At 36.9% G+C, this 16499-nt stretch overlaps 2 protein-coding genes across 7 annotated transcripts; both read right to left on the minus strand.

Annotated features, from left to right (window-relative positions):
- Positions 1 to 3088: 3088 nt before the first annotated feature.
- LOC126788167 (SHUGOSHIN 2) lies at positions 3089 to 7233 on the minus strand. Of its 5 annotated transcripts, none has more exons than XM_050514133.1 (14): positions 6960 to 7233; positions 6806 to 6843; positions 6506 to 6614; positions 6380 to 6403; positions 6220 to 6288; positions 5325 to 5363; positions 5128 to 5215; positions 4943 to 5034; positions 4757 to 4847; positions 4573 to 4664; positions 4389 to 4476; positions 4220 to 4280; positions 3507 to 3952; positions 3089 to 3279 (listed from the first exon to the last, which is right to left on the minus strand). In XM_050514133.1, the coding sequence occupies exons 1-14, from the start codon at positions 7098 to 7100 to the stop codon at positions 3275 to 3277; spliced, it is 1383 nt and encodes a 460-aa protein (XP_050370090.1). In that variant the 5' UTR covers positions 7101 to 7233; the 3' UTR covers positions 3089 to 3274. The 5 variants fall into 5 exon arrangements, with proteins under 5 accessions (XP_050370090.1, XP_050370089.1, XP_050370088.1 ...); XM_050514132.1 differs by having other exon boundaries at positions 3269 to 3282; XM_050514131.1 differs by lacking the exon at positions 3089 to 3279 and having other exon boundaries at positions 3387 to 3952.
- Positions 7234 to 7889: 656 nt separating this feature from the next.
- Positions 7890 to 13776, minus strand: LOC126788005 (uncharacterized). Of its 2 annotated transcripts, none has more exons than XM_050513950.1 (13): positions 13634 to 13716; positions 13242 to 13419; positions 13070 to 13132; positions 12854 to 12959; positions 12594 to 12698; positions 12437 to 12513; positions 12235 to 12334; positions 11594 to 11666; positions 10314 to 10505; positions 9562 to 9682; positions 8506 to 8727; positions 8364 to 8432; positions 7890 to 8269 (listed from the first exon to the last, which is right to left on the minus strand). In XM_050513950.1, the coding sequence occupies exons 1-12, from the start codon at positions 13702 to 13704 to the stop codon at positions 8370 to 8372; spliced, it is 1371 nt and encodes a 456-aa protein (XP_050369907.1). In that variant the 5' UTR covers positions 13705 to 13716; the 3' UTR covers positions 7890 to 8269; positions 8364 to 8369. The 2 variants fall into 2 exon arrangements, with proteins under 2 accessions (XP_050369907.1, XP_050369906.1); XM_050513949.1 differs by having other exon boundaries at positions 7891 to 8269; positions 8368 to 8432; positions 13634 to 13776.
- Between the last annotated feature and the right edge of the window lie 2723 nt (positions 13777 to 16499).

Here is a 16499-nt window from a genome sequence, read left to right on the forward strand (position 1 = left end):
CAAAATTTCTTATAAGCTTAGAGTTTTGATATTCAGTCATATATGTTGACGTCAACACAACCATATAATTATTTTTTAACTATTGGTGATGATAATGGTTATCATATATTACCAGCACAAACGAGTATCAATCGGTACTCTAATAATGTAAGAAGTTGTCATTACAAGGTGTACACTAATACACAACATTGATGCATATGCAAACATTCATGCATCCCAGCCGGTCGAATATTACTTAGCATATCATTTTCTAGAAGAGTTAGTTCCACAAAAAAAATTAATTAAGTAACAAAGTAATCTTTTAGGAGAATGAATGACTTCATTTGACAATTGTTATGCACGTCCACAAAGACCAAACAAATGGAGTGACATAACAACTCAAAATGCAAGTTACACTAAGCAAATACCGGCGCACAAATGCGCTTATTAAAAACCATAGTTTAAAAAGAAAAAACTGAAGCAAAGCTAAAATATAATAACTTTCAAACCCCAACCAAGTAAACTTTCAACCAGATCAGGCCTAAGGTATCAATTGTGTACCCTAGACTAGAAAAAGAAAACGAGGCAAGGGTGATAAATGATCTTGATTAGAGCAACCCAAACGACCCTAGCTAGTTCCAATCAAAGCTCAACAATGTAAAGAAAGACGAATGGCCTACACCGCCCAGCCCACAAACCCACTCCCACCACCATCAAACCCGATTGGAAAACAAGCTAGAGCCGCCAAGGCTGCCCCCACCGCCAAGGCTGCCCCCACCGCCATCAGTCAGTCTGGGTCTCCCTCCTTGATGAACCATAGTGACAAAACCTCTGATGGACCTCCTTAAGTGATGAAACAAACTGAAAATTAATCTGCCTCTGCCGTCGCTTGACCAAAAATCAGTGGAGTCCGACCTACAATTACCAAAGCTTTACGCCTCGATCCAAGCTCACGAATGGCGAATTCATATCACCTTTGGAGTCGTTGTTGTCGCTCAACCAAGAGAGGAGCACAAAATCAATCATGTAAGGACAAAGAACAAAGCCAAACTCACCGTTGTCGTACAGATCTTGGAACCGCGGACATGCCCTGCCCAAGGTAGAGCATTGTCGCCTGAGGTTGTCGCAAGCTTCACTCTGCCAAAGCAAGAGTGTCACCGCCTCCACGAAACCCTAGATAAGGGTTTCGAATGGCAGCATTGTGAAAGTAGGGTGTGCTCTAGATAGATTGTTTGGCTGTAATTAATATTACGTAACAAAGTAATTTGAGGTGTGCATTTCTTGTTAATCTGATCACCTCAATAATCACACACCACTCAAACATATGGTCTCGCAAAGACTAACAAACACAATAGAGAGAGTTGAATGAAACAATATATGAACACTTCAGAAGGTTGAGTGCTCAAGTAACTTTAAGAAAGGTGTAGAATTTTGGGTGCATTATAATTAACTTATTCCTAAAAGAAAAAAAAATCTAAAACCATTAACATGTCCGTGATCTCACGCGGTTTTAAGGTCTCGAAAATGTGACAGTATGACGGCCCCGTTTGTCCGGCTACTCCGTTTTGGTTTTGCATGTGACGGCCACCGTTTCTGAAAAAGATGTTTGTTTGTGCCTTTGGATTCGTGGAGCCCTTTCATGTCGTCTTCGTCTATACTCCATTAGCTTAGCTCCAAGCTCACAAGCCCTTCAGAAGATGAAGCTCTCTTATATAAAATGCACTGCAATCTGATTCAAGATTCACTTGTCTGTCGCAGATATTCATATTGCCTGTGTCACCCTATCACCATCAGTCTCTCATCATCATGCTTTCTTTTCTTTACAAGAACATGCTGATAGTGATGCGTAATATGAATCTGTAAAATCTTATAAGGTGGGTGCGGATGATTCTTTGTAAAGTTAGCTTACACCACTCGTTGAATCAGGAAAACTAAGATTCATGGTCCAAGGTCCAAGCAAGAAATCTGAAACCGAAGAAGGCAAGTTCGTAGGGAAGGCCAAAACCTTCAATGATTTCATAATACTTTTTTAAGTTACTGAGCCACGGATGGTGCCAGAATAAAATGGCGAACAAGTAGCCAAAAAAGGTGCCAGAATCAAATGAGAATAAGTAGCATGTCCCATGTCTAAGAGAATTTAATTGAGATGAAAATGAATGAGTTCCAATTTTCATCTTACAGTAATATTAATTGATCGGAATGTGTATATATAATTATATATAAGCTGCAGTCATCGAGTAACTTGTTCTTCCAACTCTTAGAGCTAGTTTCTGGTACTTCTTGAATGAGTAAAATGCGCACACACACATGACTCTTAGATTTTCTTTGGACGAAGTTGATGTAGTTGCTAATTGAAGAGGTAAACTATTAGTCCCATTCTTTGAATGACTGAGCTTCTTTCAAGCAGGTTTCACTTGTAATGGGAAGCCATTCCATTGCAGCTTGACAAAAAACCGGAATCGGAACGATAAAAGCCCGAGAAGTTTTAATCCCCACATCACAAATTAAGGGGAAGCATGATTGTGGTGAAGTCCCAATGGATTGAAGTTTTAATACGAGATTAATATTCATCCCAATGAATAAAAGCTAAACGAAAGAGGATAAAAAAATAATAATAAAGGGAAGAGGGCTACCTCATCCCTGGTGGGAGAATTGATATCAGTTTTCCATATTGAAGGAGAATTATACTGAATCTAGATTCGTATTACAAATTGGTTAATTAATCATATGATTCCGAGCCTCTCCTTAGATTCATTCGCAACTTGAATGAGATGTAATCTTAGGTCTTAGGCTCGTCTCCTCTCTGTTAAAACTGAAGACATACAAGATGTTATAGAGTTACTGTAGCGTTGAATTTCTTTTCCTACTTCATATGTGATCTAATTGAATGAAATATGCTCTGCTCTCGATAATGGATGGAAAATACAAGAGAAGTAATACGTTACTGTAGCTTAACTTAAAAAAAATATACCTAAATGCTCCATGTTTTGAGTTAGAGGTCAAATGCCACTATCAATCGTCTCTAGTGTTGTGGCCACCAACCTAATCTGTAGAAGGTTTCCTTTCAGAGAAATAAGAGTCCCAATATATATTGAGAGTAAAATTGCATATGTTTTGCAATTGACATAACTACATGAGTTTTAATATACCTTAATTGCATAATCCAGATAGAATTCATAGGCTACATGAGTTTTAATATACCTTAATTGCATAATCCAGATAGAATTCATAAGCTGCCCCATATCCAACTTGCTCCTTTAATTCTTTAGACCTTCCATTCCTGATGATAATTTTCTTATGCTGCTATTTTTATGACAGTAATTGCAACTTCAATGAGTAAAAATTAATAGAACGCCCTAGAATTTGATACAGTTACAAAATCTCTCATATGACATTCAATGTAATGTAATCAAGAGATTTCACATTAGTGTAATCACAAGTTCACGACCATAAGCATTAGAGGAGTTCTAGTTGTACAAAACTCTTTTCAACTTAATGGTATAAGTAATCAGCATTTAATCACTGACCTGGTAATTCTATTCTTCGCATTTTTATTTTGAGTGGAGGTTCTTTGTAGGACTGAACCTTCTCAACTGCCCTCCGCAATGGTCGTCCAATTGAACATCTTTGTGATACTCCTTCACTCTTTGGGGCACTGATTTCTGCTTTATCTTTACTGGTAGACAAAATTAAAGGAGCGGGATCACCATTAGGGATGAACGTTTCTGCAAATTTGGTATCCTTCTTAACTGCCTTGCACAATGGTCTTCCAATTGGGGATCTTTGGGATACTCCACTCTTTGTAGCACAGCTATCTTCTTTCTCTTCTGGCTTGATAGATGAAATGGAGGGAATGGGATCATCCTCAAGCATTGAATTTTCTGGAAATTTGGCTTCTTCTATCTCAAACAAATTATCCATCTGTTCTTCCTCATGGGATTTAAATCTAGAAGACTGCCTCCTCAAACTCCGCCTGAACAAAAAACAACATGCATTAGGGACAGCATACAGTAACTTCAGATAGAAAGTAAGATTTTTTTCTACACGTGATAAAATAATTAAGCTTAACAAGTAGAGCACCAAACTAATCTAGCAACAGGTGCATCCTATAATATTTCTTTTGGCACAAAATGTTTAGGCAGACAGCATACAGAATGAGTGCACATAATTCTACATTCATCAGTATATGATGCGGGACTATTGAGACAGCTGATTCACATAAGACCAGTTGTCAACTAACCTTTTATTTTCGACCTTATCTTTCTGTTCAATGTTTTGGCATGCAGTAGAAGCACCCAAAGCTGCAGGAAATAGCAAGTATGTATGTTATTATGGAGGATGCAAAAGAAAGGAAAAAAGCTATAGATATTCAGATGAAAACTTTTTATCATCAATGTTTACAACTTTACATTGACTTCTTGTAGCACGCCTTTTGTTGCCAACACATCGGTTTTCATCCTTAGTACTGTCCCGCAAAGCTGGCTCCTCTCCTTTGAGCTGAGATGGTATAAAAAGAGGTTGTAATTAAATTATATGTAAGTAACTGTGAAGCCTTTAACCACCCGTAGATTTGTTACTGAGTATCTTAAGTACCTGGCAGCCAGTAGTTTGACATGTTATCTCTTCTTTTCCTTGTTGGGTGAGAGACTGTTCGACCTTTTGGAATTTAATGGAAGAACCCAGAGCTACAAGAAATTGTGTGCATATGTTAACATGGAGGATCCAAAAGTGGAAATGCTAGACATGCAAATAACAAGGTTATATCATCTAAGTATACATTGACTTCTTGTTGCATGCGCCTTGTTGCCAACACATTGGTTTTCATCCTTAGTAGTGTCCTGCAAAGCTGGCTCCTCTCCTTTGATGAGCTGAAAAAGTACAAAAATAGGTTGTAATTAAATTATATGAAGTAGCTGTGAAGCCTTTAACCACCCATAGATTTGTTACTGAGTATCATAAGTACCTGGCACGCAGTAGTTTGACATTTCATCTCTTCTTTTCCTTGTTGAGTGAGAGATTTTTCGACCTTTTGGAATTTAGTAGAAACACCCACAGCTGCAAGAAATTGTGTGCATATGTTAACATGGAGGATGCAAAAGTGGAAATGCTAGAAATGCAAAATAACAAAGTTATATCATCAAAGTATACATTGACTTCTTGTTGCATGCCTCTTGTTGCCAATACGTGGTTTGTCATCATCAGCTTCATGCAAAGTTGCCTCATCTGCTTCCTTGAACTAGAGAGCATAAATAGAGTATAAAATGGTATCCAGTAACAAAATGCAAGGAACTGTTAACAGCCTATAATAACATACTGATTCCCAATTAAATGATTAACTCAAGTACCTTAGACCCAGCTTTTTGACAGTTTATCTCTAAATTTTCCTGAAAGATTAGAGAGAATTGCAAAGAATCAAACAAAAGTATTCTGAATGGCAGCCTTAAAATCAGATAACCAAATAAATTATTAACATATTATTAGTTTTCTGTCATCCATGTTACTCTACACTTCGAAGAGCAAGACATGTTTCAGGAGCATTATAGAGGTGATAACTGTATCTGCACAATGTTTCTAATTATCTTTCAGTTTTATTGTCATAAGAAGAGAAGTACTACACAGTACTAAAAAATGGAACTCATTTTGCATGAAGTCGAACAACAAAGCTGATGAAATCCTCACTGTATGGGAAAGTTTCCATTCTACTCCTGGGCGGAATAATTAATGCAATCAAAGCCAGAGATGAACTCTACCAGTTCCAAATCAAAGGTTTTGGTTAAAAGGTTTTGAAATCTGAAGTTCGGAATTGTATTACTTTCTTATTGGTGATAGTTGGACATAATTATGTGTGGCAATAAACAACAAATCAATTAAAATAGCACAAAGTAACTATGCAAAGTGTATTACTTTCTTATTACTGTATTACTTTCTTTATTGGTGATAATTTCACCTAGTTATGAATGACAACCAAAAAAGAATTAATTAAAATAGCACAAAGGAACTATACAAAGTGAAGCATTGGGGATAAATGAAAGAACTGTTGTAGATAGTGAGAGTGTTGAGTGTTCCTTCAGTATCAGATCAAGAACCTAGATACGAGGCTTGATTTATACACCATTGTTCAGGAGTATTGTTTCTTATTGCAAAAAAAAAAAAAAACAGTGCACACAAGTAAAATAGTTTATGTCCATTACGTCAAGTTTGACAGTGATGTAAGAGCTATCTATCCAAAGATGAACTGACCTGCATTTCAAAATTCTTTGCCTTAAGTAAAGCCTCCTTGCATAGAAGTTCATGCTGCAGCGTTTTTACCTAGTATAACAGAAAACAGATAAATAAAATACATATAAAATGAAGAGACAGAACCGAGATTGTACTGTATTTCGGTTATAGACAAACACACCGCATCTCTTCTTGAATTAAGCTCCTGCAAGATCAACAAAGTAGAGTAAAATACCACACGCAACCAAATAAATACTACATCAACAAAACACTCTTAGACACTAATCAATGAACAGGGCAGCTATACCGCTAACATCTGGCTATTTGATCGGGCAAGATTCCAATTCTGTAGCTGCAACTTCTGAACACTAACTCGCAGCTTCTGCAACTCGGCGCCACTCAGTTCAATGATTTTACTGTTTCAAACCGAATTAAGGAAAAACAACCCAATTTCTCCATATGGGTGTTCTTTATATGTTCTTTCTATTACCTGAACCTATCAATCTGGCAATCCATTTATTTCTTATTTCTCACTGGACCAATCTCATTCACCAGACAGACTAAAATGTAAAGCAAAACAACAACAAGAGACCGTCAAAAAGGATACTTTCTTTCGGTGACGAGCTTAAACAGAGCCATTCTTTCCTGAGATTCACAAAATTCACAACCCAAAAAGACACTAACTAAGAATCAATGAACCATTGAATAATAAACTGAACAATTAACGGAAATGGAAGAGGACCCAAGTGAGATAATGTTACCCTAGTGAGCTGTTCAACACGGTCCTTATCACCCATGGGAACCTCGGCGACGTTTTCATTTCTCGGAGGAGGACCCGGCAAGTTGGTGACGTCAGCGAGCTTCTGCCGGGCCACGGTGCTGAGAGACGTTCGTGTGGCCATTCCCCGCGCCTCTCATACGAATCAAGCCCCAAAATTGAAGACCCAGAATCGGGAATTGGGGGATTAGTAGGAAAAAGAGAGTGAATTTGAAGGTATAAAATTTAGCGAAGATGGAGAGAAACCCTAATTTGAATTGTTTTTCCCTCTTTCGAAATTGTGTGTGTGAAACCCAACAACAGAAGAAAATGAAAAAGAAGAGGACTAGGCTTGGAGTGAGGTTCGGTTCCCAACGGCTTTCCGAAGCTCAAGTTTGGGATAGAGCTATTTGTACTTTATTTTGAATGTCTCTACGTCCGAAGCCTCCATTTTCTCATTTGCTTTTTTTTTTCTTCATCTAATCTTGTGAGATTATGAGGTTTTAGTGACACAATGCTTGAGATCAAGATTAACACACAAATAATGATGAGACCTTGTATCACCAATACCACGTCTGTGAATCTGTCATGCTTGTTACACCTATATTTATATTAAAAATTTTGTTAACTCGTATGTAAATGTTTATGTTTTGTTGTTTAGAAAAGTCATTGAGAAATTTATTGACATGAGAAGTAATATCACGTGATGGAGGCACAATGGAATGGGATGCACCATATTCAAGTAATGTAACAACTTAGATAATTGCGGCTGGTGGTACAAACGCATCAATGATATGTCAATTTACATAAAACGATCTCAGGGATCATTCAAGAGTCATTCAAGAGTTTCTGTTACTAATGTGGTTAAAGCTTGGGTAAACATCAACTCAACACTACTAGATCGTCCCATCAGATAAAAGGAATCCTCTTCCCTTTTGAGATGGAGAGAACGGAAAAAACTAGCTACCTTGCTTAGTAACGCCAGAAAGGCATTTGTTTAATTGTTTTAGATTCAAATCCTGTTGAATACGCAACTTAAATCCCACCAGTTAGGGTTTATATAGGAATTCAATTATAGTAGGGAATAAGCCTCTGCTAGATTGGATTTGTCAAACAAGTATCAAGCATTTACAAAATTGACCATATTACTAGTAGAGGCAAACCCACTATGGCTCAAATACACAGCATCTGGAAGTTCATGTTCAACCTCAGAAAAAGGGCTAGTTTTGAACACAAATCCCAGTAATTTGCAAATCACTGACTTCGACAAATCAATGGGATGTTCCACCTGCTTCTTCCCATCACTACCCTTTGCTGGGAACAAATTTATGAAACATAGTGATTAGCCATCAAGCATCACTACTGAAAAAGCCCTCAAACTATGTTTAGTTTCCAGTGGATGATATACCTACTTTCAATTTGATGATATTTCATTGGTGATGGTGCCTTGCAAAAGATATGACGCCTTATTACGAACCTGCAAAGAAGAGAAGTCTTTCAATACATCATCCAACTGTAAGGACAGGAAGAAATTAAGTTCGAGTCCAGACCTTAGAGGCAAAAGATCTCAGATCTGTACTGGCGATCAGGCAAGAACAGTTTTGTAAGTACAGACGCCACATTTCATTCAAGACTTGTTTCTCGTCACCCAGTTGATCAGACAAGAGCCAATTCTCAGCTAGAACCAAGTATACATACAGCATGAAGAAGTCACAGTCTTTCTTCACATTAATTGAGATTAGCAAATTTAGGAGCTCTACTTCATCACGGGCCTGAAGAGATGGAGCAAATCGGGGAACAGTGAGTTATGCACTTATGATGCAACCATATTAGCAGTCATTTTAAGCTAGCAATAACATTATTCGGAATTAGAAGATGATATTTAATAAACAACACACATGCAGGCAACGAACTCTAATACAAGTACATTATGACTTTTTTTTTCATAATTCATGCCAACATGAATGTTTTGCTTTCTCTCACCTCTCATACTGAAGATGTGAAACACAAACTTCTATAAGCTACTCAATAAGAAAGCTTAAACGAAGCTGAATAGACCATATGCTTTTATACATAGGCTCTTCACACATATGGATCTTAGTACATTACATGATTTTTTTTTGTAAACATTTTTTCAAGTGAAAACAATGATTGATACCAATAAAATAGCAAATGATAACCCCGCACAACAAAATACAAGTTCATTGTCAAGTTCTTTTAACCCGAAACATTATACTTGACCAAATTGGTCGAGATAACAACCTATAAGTACTTGACCAAACAAAAAACTGAAATCTAAGTCTCATCACTTGGAATAACTATGGCAGGCTCTTGCTAGCTGAAGAATATCTAAATGAGTTAAAGGTTGAGCGTAGAATAAGACTATAAAACAACTCAAGATGTTGCTAATAGATCACATAAACATGTGCATATAAGTAATATATCCAAAAAACGGATTTATTATATCACTGGCACATAAGTCTTATAACATTGAGAAGTGTCTTTTCTTATAAGCAGCTCAACTTTATTTGTTGGGAAATTTAGAAGGAAAAAATTGGAAGTAACATGGAGCAATTATTCAACAAAATTATAATCAGGTACACTACCTTAAAATCAAAACAACTATGAAGAATTTGATAGGCAACCACACTTCTAAGCATCTTGCTGTGATAATTGGCTCCCGAAATGCATTCTACGATTCTTAAGCAGTTCACATCCTTCGGGATTCTGCATATCACACAATTAGCAAACCTAGAGGTGAAGAACCAAAGAAAAGTAGACAGCAACAAAGATGAGATAGTATTGACGGAGTGAAGCTCATATGTCTCTTTCTATTTCTTCTACGTGTTTCTGCCTTTTACTTTACTGTATTAACCATCGCAGAAAAGAACATGCAGACTAGAAAATTACACAGTACTCTAAGCAGTTATTTCCAAGTTGGCGTCCTATTTGATCCAAAAATGCTAGTAACCAATAACGATGATATATGAAAATAAAAGTATATCATAAGTATGCATACTATCTTTTTGAACAAATTGCATTAAAAGATCACTTTATGGTTTCTTTATTTAAAAGGTTAGAGTGTCAAACTGATTGACACCAAATTACAATCCAGATAGCATATGCCCATAACCAATTTTGTCCGTGCGAAAACATAAAATAACATACACACACTGAGAAAACTTAACAATAAGCATTACTGAGGACCGGTGTAGGAGATAATAGTAGATCATTAGCAAAAAGTGCACTACGCCATTGATTGCTCAACGTAGAACAAGTTAGCACCGCTACATTTGGCAAACTAAGATCAAACTACATATCGTGAATCAAAAAGAGATCAATCATTAGAATCAATTACCTGCGAGCAAGAGATTTTGCAATCTTCTCACAGCTAGATTCCCATTCATCGTCTGTGAAGTAACTGATAGCTGACTGCATGCATTCGTTCAAAAGCACAAACAGACCTTGAAGCTGGCGGTCTAAGAACAGATATGTTATAATCTCTATCAACTCTTCTGCTTCTGAGGTCAAGTATATAGCTGTTTTGATCCTGTAGAATAAGCACCACAACAACCTTATAAAACAACGACAAGCAAACATACTAGTGATACTATTTATATGCAATTTCATCACTAGCTTAAGCTAAGACCCTTAGTTCACTCTATCAATGAAACGAGTTCGTTAATAAAAATACATGCAGATCACTACCCAGTATCTACTAAGGATTAAAACTCTACAATCGGTATAGAGCTCTCCAAAGTGGAGCAAAATTTACGTGTCTAGCAGACATTCCTACAATCAACCAATGGATCGAATGGCAAACAATCAACCTATATCACTAAAAATCCCAGCATACTTGACAGCAAATAGTAAGAAGCCTCCGCTTCTTGCAGAAAAAATCACAAGCTTCTTTATGGCTGAAAATACACTAACCTAGATATGGCACTTGTATGATTACCGTCATATTTAAACCAAAACTCTGCTAAAAAGTATGAGAATTTTGAATATACTTGGACAGGATGGGCATTTGATCCTCAACCTAGGTACTATTATAGAGACAGAGAAGTCAATGTCTTTTAGGTGACCCAAAGGGTCTGAAGCAGATAAAGAAAAGGACAGAGATATTATCTAACGAAGGTAAGAAACTAAAAATTCAGATGGGATCTGAGAAAATAGATTCAGCAGAAAATTCATAGCTAGACGTTTCCATCCATCTTTTGTAGTAATCTATTTGTGTAGTAGTGTGGTGGCAGTGGCTGGGTAGTAATCGGTTAGGGTTAACTGCAAACTTCTAACAACCTCAAATGAAAAAAAAAATTAAGAAAAGAAGCTCCGGATATAGTCTAATTAAATGAAAGGAGTGAACCAATTTGAATTGAATTACGGGACAAGTTGCTCTGAATCAGCTTCACAGTTAGACCTGACTTTAGGATGAGTGCCTCAAATTAAAGCAAACACCTTAATTGAGGCTAGATGCCTCAAATCAACCTTCAACAATATTACCCATAAGCAATATGTTAAAAAAAAAACAACAACAGCCAACATCTACATCAACTGTTTGAGCCATGATTGTAACAAGAAAATGAAATTGGTTATTCGTTTTTAGTCTTTTAGAACTAGTGTTCCATTGTCGCTTACCTCACTTGACAAGAAGTAGTTACATACTTGATTAACGCTCTAATATTCTGGGCTGGACCTGGACGAGCAGAATCTGCATGGTAATTTTAAAGTACTATGAGTAAACCAGTAATCATAAGGCAAGCCAAATTGGGATATTGTGCATACCCCTTTTGAAAATTACATCAGTATACATCCATATAGAAGGGAAAATTAGGACATAACTTAATAAATAACATTATAAATGTACTCATCTCATTGATAAAAAGACAACATGCAGACATTAAAAAACACATTTCTGGAGTATAGCATCGATCACCTTAGAAGAATAGTAAACCCTTTGAACACTTATATATTCGTTTCCGGATTGGTGCATGGGCCAACGGAATATAGATCAATTGTTTACCAGATCTAAAACTACATCAAGGTTGAACAAGGAAAATATAGCAAGTAAACATGGGGGGCTCTAAAATCAACATTGTTGCAGCCATCATAATTCTTACACACATTTTGAAAGCAAAGACTACTACTTGATTTAACCATCCGTCACGTGTCAAAACAAATTCTACCACAGAAAAATCGATGCATAGTTCCTATGTATGAAACATGACACCTTTCTGACTTACAATCATGCATAACTGGATGAGGGTAAGAGAACTTACTGGAATGAACATATTCGGTATTGGAAGAGTTGAACAGAAAACCATAGTTTTTGAGAGCCAATTTTAACTCAGAATAGCTAGGGAGCCAATCGATTTTAACCTGCCGTAGACCAACATGGTTAGGATATATCACCAAAATTCACATTTTGTAAATTTTAAAAACTCAACGTTTCTTCCAAGTAAGAAAACAAATCAGATTAACCTGATTTTTTGATGAGAGAATAGCACACCAGAAGTCACAAGCAGATGTCCTCAAATCTTCATTTGATGAATATACCACTGAAAAACAAAAGGGAAAACACATTTAGACAATTTTCATATGTACCAAAGAAAAATTTAGAACTGAGAAACAAACTCACTCAAATTAAAGGTCCACATGGCTACAGACTTTTCCACATGACTTCTAGCAAAAACCACTTTTGAAAGCCAGCCATTTACTAGTAACCCTTCTAGCAAAGTGTCTCCTGACAAAAAGAATGGATACGCATTATAGAAGGACAGATGATTCTAACAAACTACAGTAAGCATAATGAAACTTAAGTTGATGCAAAAAAAAAAAAAATCCTGTTCATCACGAATAATCAGAACTAACTGATAGAATGCAAACAGTTTAACTCACCATTGTCGGTACAGATCTCAAACTCAGAATTCAGCTTGTTATTCATGAAAGACTGCAAGATTGTGCAACTTTCAAGCTCGGGAAAAGCTACAGGAGGTGGTGATTTCTGCAATAGCAAAGTCAATACCAATGACTCAGATATCAATTCATATCAATTATTATCAAAATGCAAAGCACTAAGTGATGCAATTGACATTGTATCTATCCATTGCAAACCTGGTCTCCGAAAACACATATCCCCCACAAAAAGATATCGTCCTTACCACCTATACCATTTATCTGCATTGAACACCTCAAATTGTCATGTAAACATTTACAAAGAACACATAATAAACAATAATTGAAAAAAAAAACACGGCAAAAATTAGATTAAAAAAAGTTTATATGCCTTGTTTTCGCATGTATCAACAAACTGACAGAGGGAAGCCTCTCTATCATCATCTTCCTCATCTGAATCATCCCTCTGCCTCGCCGCTGCCCTTGCCTTCCTTGCGGCCTTTTCGACAAGTTTGCCTTCTTCCTTGTAGAAATCAGTCAAAAGATCATCCAACCCAATAACCTTCTTCCTAACAAAACACAAACACAAGACACATCACTCACAAAAACACAATCACTACACTTAACTCGACATTTAAGCCATACCAACTTTTGGACTCTCAGTTTTTCACCCCAAGTCCGACAATTTAAGGCAATTTCAAGTTCTAACAGAGCAAACTTCATCCATACAAGAAAATGAAAAGAACAAGAAACCCAAAGTACCAGAGGGAAGAAAGGAGCAACCTTTTCTTAGGAAGGGGTTTGAGAACTGGGTCGTCGTTGTCGAGTTCGAGAAGTTGATCCAAGTCCATCATCGGTTGAGTGACGAAGCGTTTGGTCTTCTCTCTGTCTTTGGTTTTTGTGAAAATTTTCAGAAACTGAGAAGCGCCAAAGTTTTGTGGCAGCATTTAAAGTCTTGTTTGGTTTAGCCTAAAACTTTCTCTTCTGACGGGCACTATTTGAGGCCCAGAACCCGAGAAAATTATTTACAGTTTTTTTATATTATAAATGAATAACCATTTGTATGTTTCGGAAAATTATTATTCTACACTTGTGTGTGTTAGTCTTATTAGGTTTCATGTTAGAGATAGATTTGCATCTCTGTGATAGATTAGGACTCTGAATCCTACGGGATTGTGGTTATTTAATGTCTATATATATATGTCTCATTATCAATCAATAAACAGTTACGTTATGTTTTATTACCTCGTTATTATTCTCGTTTCGTTCCTCCTCCAACACGTTATCAGCACGACGCTCTAACCGTCAGAAGAGAAAATAGAGAGAGAGAGAGAGAGAGAGAAATCAAAAATCACAATTACACCTCCAAGACTTTTGATGATTTCGTTTTGCATATCTACTGGGATTGTCGTTGAACATATTATTCCTCATGTTCATTCACTGAACGATCTAGCAGAGCTCGGACTTGGTTATGGGTACTAACATGCCGGTCTTTGTATGGAGATATGTAATGTTGCATGCAACGACACTTCTTCGTTTCAGACCCACAACTCACCAAGCGTTTAGTGCGTACTAGATGGTCACTGGATACAATCACAACATTCTTTTCACTAACGCCTATTTGGTTAAGTTGTTTATGTGCCTCTATTGTAGTAATCTCAATGGGTTTACTTGAAACGCTTAAATATTTTAGTTTGTTATGCTTTATGAATCACCAACACTTGTCCGCTATTTCCAATCTACAACCGTGGATCTCTATCCTGCGATATCCGCATATTGTTACTTTGATGAGACATACTTCTCGTCGTTAGGGGGAGATATGGCATGCTCCCATTCCGGTTTTAACGCCAGGAATTGACGTGGTGTGGCACTATGTCTCATTCAAATCATGCACTACTCAAAGTGAGCAAAAGTGCAACGCATTATCGACCTCCAGAAAGTCAAAGATTCGATACTCAATGACTTTATTGATATTGCGAAAGTGACGAGATCACACATAAATGTTGTGATGTGCCGGTAATGTTATAACTCTCAATATATGGGAGAATTTCATATGACCTGGTCCTAGCATCGTTGGCACCATCCTTGATAGTGGGAAGGAAGCCGGTGATGGGACAATTGTACACTGTGGTGTTGTCGACGCCCGTGGTATTGCACCACAAAACAAGGGTGGAAAACACAAAGATTAACTAGATGAGGGGGAGACCATTATTCTGTGGAATAAAAAACCATAAAGAAGCGAGGTGCGTAGGCACAAGTATTTCGCCCATCATCAAAAGATATTCTCTAAACATGTGTATCAACTAAATTTTTATGGGATGCTACATGCTCATTTTGTTGATGTTAGAGAAGAATAGAAATCTCACAAATTGATTGTATACAGCGCGCGCGTGTGTTTAATGGATTGATCTCCCTTGCTTGATGTTGTATTCGCTTATGCTCTTATTCCGTTGTAAAGTACCAACGATGAGCAACTTGACCGAAGTGGAAAGAATCAATACATGCTGAACTAGACTTGTTATATTAGTAATTGTTCATAAGTGTAATGAGAAAGATGAAGTCATGCGATATTTGCAGGACTTATGACGCAAATATTGTCTCATTATCCTAGTATTGACTACGATGAGTTATATTATCTCGTTATGAACATAATTGCTTTACCCTACTTGATCAGTAGTAGTGTATATGGAAACTGATTTGCAGCATATGATAATGTCTCCAGACCACGAAGAGCTTATGCAGTCAGATTGTGACGTTTGAGAGAATGTAGTACAATCAATTGCAAGAATTTATACCCATGCGTGTTCATATAAAAGCCAATTTTAGACTCTATTCCGTCTAAGTAAAGATGATGAAGAGATTCAATGAGTTATGGATTCATATATGTTAGTGTTGTTGGGACACTATTGCTTTTATTATGATGTGATCAACTATGCGCCTATGCATTGTCATTGGACTTGTATTGCTCTTTTGACATAGGTTTAGTTCTACACTTAGTTAACCAACACAAATCCTATCCACACCAACGCCGCCAGCAGCTCCAGCAATATCAATGTTCGCCTTGGTGTAGGAGTCGACACTGGTACCGTAGAAGATGCGTACGGTTCCGTCTCGGATTAAAATCAGTCATTCATTGATACATTCCCTCATTCTTTTGTGAAAGACACATTGAATGTTACAAATTAGAATCTGTCAAGTTTCGTAGGTCAACTTCAACGAGACCTACATAACAGCTCGCTTAATGAAATATGGTGAATTTGGTAACGTTGGAAAGGTCTATATGTCTACTTTCTAGGGACACCAATTATTTGTTCATAGCTATCGTATTGAGTGAGTTATGGCTGTTTTAGCAAAGTATGATAGTTCTGTCTGGGAATTTGCAAGTCAGTCAACTTTGACAGAGCACTGTGAATTGCTCCGATCGAATTAGGTTGTGAACTTTATGTCATTCGAAAGCCACAAGTTTCTATTTTCCATAACATTTTTCGTTGATATCTATTGTGACGAAGACGTTGTGACCATTTAAGTGAGTGAAGGTCACTCTACCCGAGAATCTGATTTTCATTGCAAACTCTTGTTTTGAGTTGTTATGCAATCTTGTTTCCTAAGATCGAAGTTTGGTTAAGTATATCATGTATGATCTAAGGAT

This window comes from Argentina anserina, chromosome 3, assembly GCF_933775445.1.
Source record: "Argentina anserina chromosome 3, drPotAnse1.1, whole genome shotgun sequence".
In the NCBI taxonomy this organism is placed as follows: Eukaryota; Viridiplantae; Streptophyta; class Magnoliopsida; order Rosales; family Rosaceae; genus Argentina; species Argentina anserina.